Genomic DNA, 8,463 nt, shown 5'->3' with positions numbered 1-8,463 from the left:
CTTGAGCCAGCCTGGTGCCCTGCATGGCAAATCTTTATAAAAGTTAAAACTTTAATTTCTTGAATGTTCTTGATTTTAAGAATGAATCATATGAAGTCCATTAAACAATATCTCACCCCCAAGATGGTAAAGAGCAGAGTAATGAAGAAAAGTAGAGGTCTGTGTCCCATGCAACATCTGGTGCACATTAAAAAAAATTGCTCCTGTGCCAACTGACGAACAGTTCTGGAGAAAAAAAAAAGAAAAGAGAAACAAAAACAAAAACCATTTTTCATTTAATATATTACATTAATGAAAAAAAAGTTCTATAAATTATTCTGACACTGGTTTTTAACTGGGGAGATGAATTAATCGCAAATTACCAGGTAGTAACTTGTAACTCATTAACACTGAGATAGCAACACAGAATAGATAAACATGACTATTTTGCAGGGAGTGAAACCTCAATCTATAACCATAGTTTGGAAATTAGTTGGTTAGTTTATTAATATTAGACTACTCATGTTCAGCATGCATTATGATGTTGGGATACGGTTTGCTAACCATGAAAGAGGCAAATATTCTNCATAAGCCATCAAATCATGACCTGAACCAAAATCAAAAGTAGGAGGCTTAACTGACTGAACCACCCAGGTGCTCACAGGATAGCCTTTAAAAAAGGTCCCTTGGAAAAAAGACAAACTTTGAAATATCCCAAAGACCCAAGAGAACATGGCATATAGTAATAAAAACTTTTTTGGTCTAGTGAAGAACTGTTTTCAATGATCTGTGCTTTGAAGCAAATAATTCATGGCAAGTCAAAACAGATGAAGCCATTTGTAATTTTTCAATGGTTGTCAAAATGACCACCAGATTGAGAAGTGTCTGTGTTACTCGGAAAACTGCGAACTGCCTAAAAATACAGATTCTTTAGCCCAATCTATACTTTCTGATTTAGAAACTCAGGAAGTGAGGCCCAGCAACCTACATTTTAATAAGTAATCTCCATGATTCTGATATACACCAAAGTTTAAGTATCATTTGAATACTACTGATTATATATTTTCATCTCACTGAGAATTTGTATGAAAAAAATCTGTAATTTCAGTACCAAAAATTTCATCTGATATTTTTATCTTCAAAAATGTCAAGTGATTGCTGATCTCTGTCTAGAATATCTAGTTTATTATGGTGATTCTGGAACATACATAAAAGGTATTCAATAAAGAATTACCAAGCTGGTAAACACTACTTATTTAAAAGCTGAACGTCTGAGCGCAATTCCCATTACAAAATGAGACCTTAAAGTTTTCACAAATTTTGGTAAAGATTTCCCATTACCTGGGATGAAACAAAGGCTATAAAATAGCTTAAAACCTATTACATAAAGAAAGCACAAATACCTTCATGAAAAATCTTTTGGAAAAAAGCAAAGAGTGCTTTAACAAAATCAGCAGTTCAGATAAAGACTTCAGTAAAGCACCCATTTAGCAATACCTAGTCTCATCTGAATAATGTGAATGTACAATAACATCAACCTACTGACACCTGTGCAAATCTACCAATGCCTGAACTCCATACAGTTTGCTTTACTCAGACAATATGCCTAATTGGAAGAGTTCTCCATACTATCCTCAGTGATAAATCTACTTTTTGTCCTTTTATTTCAGGTTAAAGAGTGATCTCTTTATCTTTGACAAAAGCAAGGTCTTTCAGGCTTTATTAATGAAGAGAGAGATTCTGATATTAGCAGCCCAACATGTTTACATGCTAAATGGTGGATGAAAGGGCATTATAAATTACTTGTATTTGTGGATAAATGCCAAGTTTCTGTCTCCTTGACAGCTGCTAGAATCAAATTTGTTGTTCAAATTTTAGATAGAACATAATTAAATGCAAGATGTCCATATTCTAACTTTGAAGTATCTTCTCAAATGGTAAAAATTATGACCATTAATTAAGTTAAAGGTTTAGGAACAAAAATTCTGCCAACACCTACTGTAACTTTTGGGTTGCTTGCTAGAACATCATTAGCAGCTTTTGTATGAGAAGAGCAATTCTGTATCATAATTAATTTAATTAATTAAATTAAAAAATTAAACATCAGAATCTAGTTCTCGTGTTCCTCTTCCTTCAATTACAAGAGACAGAATCTCTCATTCACACACATTATGGTTTCACAAAAGTATTAATAAGCAATGAAGAAAAAAAGTAAGGAGAAGAGGAAATAACATACAGTTCAGTTTTAGTGAGCCATATTACTAGCCAGACTTCAATTCACAAAGTGTGAACAAATATAAACTCAAAAAACTTTTAAGGGTCTTAAAAGTCCCTGGATTTATAAATACTGAAGATGGGATTTAAAAAACTCTCAAAAATATATCTAAATACTTCCACCATCCTTCACAAATTCTGCAGAAATAGTTTAATGCTCTTAACAAATTCTCAAAGGTATCTCATAGTAAACTTCTCAAACTCAGAAAAAATGAGTACACACTGCAAGTATCTGATACTTGTCATTTTCCTGAAGAAAAACAAAAAGCAGTCCAAGGAAATAATCTGAAATATTAAGTTATTTTCACACCTCCACTCAAAACACTGCAACCAGTTCCTATTTCACAAAATCAAAGTGCAAGAGAATAGCTCTGTAAATTGTATATACACTTGCAATTCCATGTTCAGTTGTTACCACTGATTTAAAATAAAATCCAAAGTCCTTACAATGACCTGATAACTCTACATGATCACACACATTGATAGTTATCTCTTATCTCATCTCTAAAACTATCCCCCTTACTGACTCACTTCTAGTAACAACGGCCTCCTTGTTTTCCTCTAGGAGATCAAGAAGACTTGTGTCCAGAACTTTTATGTATACTGACACTTCTCTATATGTTCATTCCTTTACTATTTTTTTCAGATACTTATATGAAAGTCAATTAATTAGTGAAGTACTTCCTAATTATCCTATATAAAGTATCAAATTTTACATGCAAATTTTACACAGATTCACTTAAAAACAAACCAAACAAAAAACTGACATCACCAATGAAACAAAAAGTGAACATTAGTGAAACCAAGTTAGGATGTTAATATCGTATTTAAGTATTTTTAATATGTTTTAATGGATTAAAACAAATTTCTTATAAAAAAATTGGAAATAAAAAAAGTAATGCTCAAAAAGGATAGAAACAATATTGTACAGCAGCAAGTTCCAAGCTCCTGTTCCTCTACATAAACATCAAAAACCAACCAGAAACTTACAGAACTCTTGAAAAAACAATCTATTATCAGTTAAGCAAATACCACATCACAAAAATCACAACTTAAAAATGATAGGAAGGTTTTTTAGTGCTGGCCCTCACCACCTACTCTGTGTGGTTGGTATAAGTTCTGAAGAAGGCAGGCCACATTTCCAATGTGAGACCCTGTACCTGTTTCTGGATAGACCAAAGACGACTTTATCTGCAAAATATTCTGTTTGTGGCTAGTCAATATAAGGCTTGTGCAGAACTGATGTACACCGAGAACAGTCAACTTCTGTTTCCTCAGAACTCATTTATGATAAAAAATGGCATGTAATGTACAAAAATATCCTAGGGCAACAGAAAAACCCAAAGCTCTTAAGAGCAAAGATTATAACTGAAACATATAACAGACAAAGTATCAAAACCTAGAGAGAGAGTTTCTTTCCAGAGAAGAGGTTAGGATTTTGAAATCTAACCAAAAACACTGAAACAAAAGTCATATGAATGGTTGGGACAGGAAAAATACATGACAGTTAAAATTTCATCTCAGGCTAATATGTATTACAGTATGATCGGAGAATAAATGATAAAGTACAGCTATAAATGTTTACAGAAAGTATTAAAGGAATATACTAATAATACAGTCTCAATATATAAAACAGTTTTTGTATTTTGTCAAAATATTGGCACAACAAAATCTTTTTTAAAAAGTTTCATTTATTTAAGTAATCTCTACACCCAATGTAGGCCTTGAATTCATGACCCCCATATTTAGAGCCACATGCTCCATTCAACTAAGCCTAAGTAAGCAGGCACCTCTGACACAACTTAATTAGCCCTCCAACAACCAAGAAGAGCAAGTCTTGGAAAAGAGGGCAGAAGTGACTTGCAGGTACTACAGTATAAAATTGAAATATACAGTTTTCAGGGCAAAAATCACAAAGTATCCAAAGGAATAAAAAAAGTATGGCTAATGCAAAGAAAAGAAATGTAATGTACAGTAATGTACCTAAGGAAGCCATATGCTAAACTTTCTGCAAGATTTCGAAAACACTCCTTAAACATGCTCAAAGTACTGGGGTACAAAAAAAAACAAGAACGTATGACAAAGTGTTATTTAAAAAGGGACAGAAATTGTAAGATGATCTAAACAGAAATTCCAGTAACAAAAAGTAAATAACAGAAATAACTCCTTAGAGACACTCAAGGGTAGATTTCAGGAGGCAGAGAAAATAAATAAGATAATAACAATAGATATAATCTAGTAGGAGGAACAAAAGAAAAGTTTAAAAAGTCTAAGGAACGTGTGAGTGCGATACACCATTAAGTACACCAAAAGTCCCAGGAGAAGACAGAAAGAATATTTTAAAAACAATGGCTGAACCCCTAATTTTGATGGAAGACATTAAAACATACACCCAACAAAGGCAACAAACGTGCAAATGGAAAACCTCAGAGACAGCCACATGAGCATACATTATAGTCAACTTGTCAAGAGCCAAAGACTAAATTGTGAAAGCATAAAGGATGAAGCAATTTGTCATACCTAAGTAATCTTCAATAAGATTTACAGATGATTTCTCATCATAAACCACAAATCAAGAAAGCAGAATGACAGATATATAGTGACAAAACAAAAACCTATCATCCAAGATGTCAACTGTGCAAAAAATCTTCAACGAAAAAATTTCTAGGTGAGAAAAAGTTAAGGGTATTTGTTATGAAGAGCTGCCCTAAAAGTGCATCCTACAAACCGAATGAAAAGATACTAACCAGTAATTTGAACCCATATTCCATAATAACACGGATTAAGGTAAATATATACGAAGAGCAAAAACCAGCACTACTCTACTTCCAGTATGTAGCTTCTCTTACTAGGATATTGATGGTTTTGAAGTTTATTTATTTGTTTTGAGAAGGAGAGCATGAGTAAGCACACAAATAGGGGAGGGACAGAGAGAAAATCCAAGCAAGCTCCATGCTGTCAGAGCAGAGGCTGATGTAGGGCTCAAACCCTTGAAACATAATCATGCCCTGAGCATGTCAACCGTCTGAGCCACCCAGGCAACCCTTACTATGAGATTTAAAATGCAAATGTAAGAAGTAATTTTAAATCTTTTCAAATGGTCACACTATTGTTTAGAGATGTAATCTTCAACAATAAAATACAAAGGAAAAATACTGAAATGGAGAGAACAGTATTTGTATGTTACTGAAACTAACTTGACATTTTTCAAACATACTGATCTTATTCAAACTAGGACTGTTTAAGTTTAGGATATTAACTGATATTCTTAGGGTAACAGCTTAGATGCTATGAAAGACAGATACAGAAAAGTAAAGGAATCAAAATGGTACACTATCAAATATCCAAAAAAAAAAAAGTTTAAAAAATGAAGTAATTGAGGAACTGAGAAATAATTAAGTATTTAGGATATATAGGAAATAAACATCAGATTAATATCAGAACTAAATATCACATAAAGCTAACTATCAGATTAAATCATTCTTTATTTCTATTTATTTACTTTAAAAAGTTTTCTTTTTAAAGTGATGTCTACACTCAGCATTTATGGCTCAAATTCACAAATTTGAGATCAAGACTCATATGTTGCATGATCCACTGACTGAGCCAGCCAGGTGCTTGTCATTCAATTACTTTATTTTTTATTTTTTAGTGTTTTATTTATTTCTGAGAGAGAAAGAGAGACAGACAGGGTGAGCAGGGGAGGAGCAGAGAGAGAGGGAGACACAGAATCTGAAACCGGCTCCAGGTTTCAAGCTGTCAGCACAGAGCCCAACGCAGGGCTAAAACCCACAAACTTTGAGATCATGACCTGAGCTGAAGTCAGACAATTAACTGGCTGAGCCACCCAGGCGCCCCTTAATTACTTTAAATGTAAGAGATTAAGCTCTTCCAATAAAAGGCAAAGACTGCCAAATGACTCAAAAAAGAATCACATATTTTATCTACATGAGGCTCACTTTAGATAAAAAAACACATAATCAAAAGTAAAATTTTGGAAGATGGCTGAGTAGAGTTCATAAATCCCTCTCCAAAGGGGAATGGCTTCTCCAGTGGGAGTGAGACTTGATTTTTGATGTTTGGTTGCTGCTCCTGATGATGCAGTTGTAGATACAGAGGTGGGAAGCCATCATTAATTCAGGATTAGATCATTCAAAAGCAAACACATATATGAGGGAATTCAGAAAAGTCATCATATGTGCCCAACTAAGGCAAAAGGGGTTCAAAAATACCTAAGAAAATCAATAGTTTACACCCCAGGTTGATTCTGAGTAGAGACTACATATAATAATAATGGCAACAATGACATCAAACACCAGCAAAACCCTGGGAAAGAGAAAATCTGATTCTCAGAAACACAACACTGTATATTTCTAATGTCTAGTTTTAAACAAAGAACATAGAAAGCATAAAATGCCAGGAAACTATAGTCCAGTCAAGGAAAAAGGTAGTCACCAAAGATGTCCCTGAAAACAATCAGATACTGACTTCAAGGAAAAACAAAAAACTTTTAAAAGATGCTCAAAGAATGAAAAGAATATAACAAAATCAAGAAAGGAGGTATGTATAAAATTTTAAAAAAATCAATTAAGAGACAGAAACATCAAAAATAAATCCCCTAACAAATTATGCAGATGAAAAGTACATCATTCTAAATAAAAATTCAATTTGAAGTAATAAGTGGATTTGTAGGTAGATTAAAGAAATCATCAAATGTTAGGACAGAACAATTGTTAATGATTGTGTCAAAACCAGAAATAATAAATGAAAGTGAACAAAGCCTAAAGGGCCTTTAGGACACCATTAAGAGGACAGATACATGCATTGTCACGAGTCCAAATAAAGCAAAAGAGACAGAAAGCAGGAGATTTATTCGAATAAAGACTGGAAAATTTCTTCAATTTTAGGAGTAAAGTGGACGTACAGTTTAAGAACCTAGATGAATTCATACAGACCCACATACACACATGCATTATACCTGAACCATCAAAAGCCAAACAAAGAATCTCAAGAATTTTTTTTTTTTAATGTTTTATTTATTTCTGAGAGGGAGGGAGACAGCATGAACAGGGAGGGCCAGAGAGAGAGAGGGAGACACAGAGTCTCAAGCAGGCTCCAGGCTCTGAGCTGTCAGCACAGAGCAGAATGCGGGGCTCAAACCCATGAACCGTTGAGATCATGACCTAAGCCGAAGTTGGATGCTTAACCAACTGAGCCACCCGTGTGCCCCATGAGAATCTCAAGAATCTTGAGAGCAGAAAGAGAAGTAACAAATCAGGCACACAGGGTTCTCATCAAAATTATCAGCAGATTTCTCATCAAGAAGACTATGAAAACTTCTAAGTGCTGAAAGAATGGGAAAAAAAAAAACACTATCAAGCAGAAACATGACGTCTGACAATTTTGTACTTCATATATGAGGAAGAAATTGAGCTGTACAAAGATAACAAAACCTCAGCATTTGTAACATAAAGATGAAACCACATGATAACTTCCTCTAACCTACATCAATAGGCAGCCCTTTTAATTCTAGGAATTCACTAGAAAAAACTAAACTTCTCAGATCTTATTTAGATTCTCTAGAGAAATGTAACTCAACACAAGAAAAACAAGGATACCACAGGAAATTTTAGCCTCTGACCATGAGTATCTATGAGACCCTAACAGAGCAAAGCTCCTCCCTAATAAGGTCAATTTATCTAATAACGTCAAAAAGTTAAGTTTTCAGCAAAAAATAACACACACTAATACAAAGATAAAAAAAACAAAGCTTGAAGAAAGAGCGCAAATATAGCAGACTAGGAATCTGAAAACCAAGGGACCTAACAGGTATTTTTGGGGGGGAGCGAATATATCAGGTAAAACAAAGAAAATGTATACACATGGGGGTGATATAAACACAACAGTGGAAATTTTAGGAAACAATGAAATAAATGCTAGATATGTAAGTCACTGTAACAGAAAGGAAGAACGACAGTGCTGGGCTCTTCATAAGATTACACAATTGAAGAAAATAGCTGGTGAACTTGAAAAAATAGCAACAGAAACTCTGAAGACAGAAATGCAAATGACAAAAGATGATAAAACAGAATACCAAGAATTCTCACAAGAATTGTGAGACAGCTACACAATTTTTTTTTGTACTGGGTACATAAAAAACAAACAAAACAGGGATATTATTTTAGTAGTACCAATGGAGAGTTGTGTAAA

The 8,463-nt window shown here is 33.8% G+C and overlaps 1 protein-coding gene across 1 annotated transcript in view; it reads right to left on the bottom strand.

The window, feature by feature from the left end:
• Positions 1 to 8,463, bottom strand: part of LOC144245678 (ubiquitin carboxyl-terminal hydrolase 9X-like) — a 137,960-nt gene that overhangs the window by 64,342 nt on the left and 65,155 nt on the right. Inside the window, 1 exon segment of the mRNA XM_077781009.1 lies at positions 117 to 225. Within this exon segment, the coding sequence (XP_077637135.1) occupies positions 117 to 225 (109 nt within the window).

The sequence above is a fragment of the Crocuta crocuta genome, unplaced genomic scaffold, assembly GCF_008692635.1.
Source record: "Crocuta crocuta isolate KB4526 unplaced genomic scaffold, BGI_CrCroc_1.0 scaffold2088, whole genome shotgun sequence".
Taxonomy (NCBI): domain Eukaryota; kingdom Metazoa; phylum Chordata; class Mammalia; order Carnivora; family Hyaenidae; genus Crocuta; species Crocuta crocuta.
This window is presented reverse-complemented; position numbering and strand designations above follow the sequence as displayed.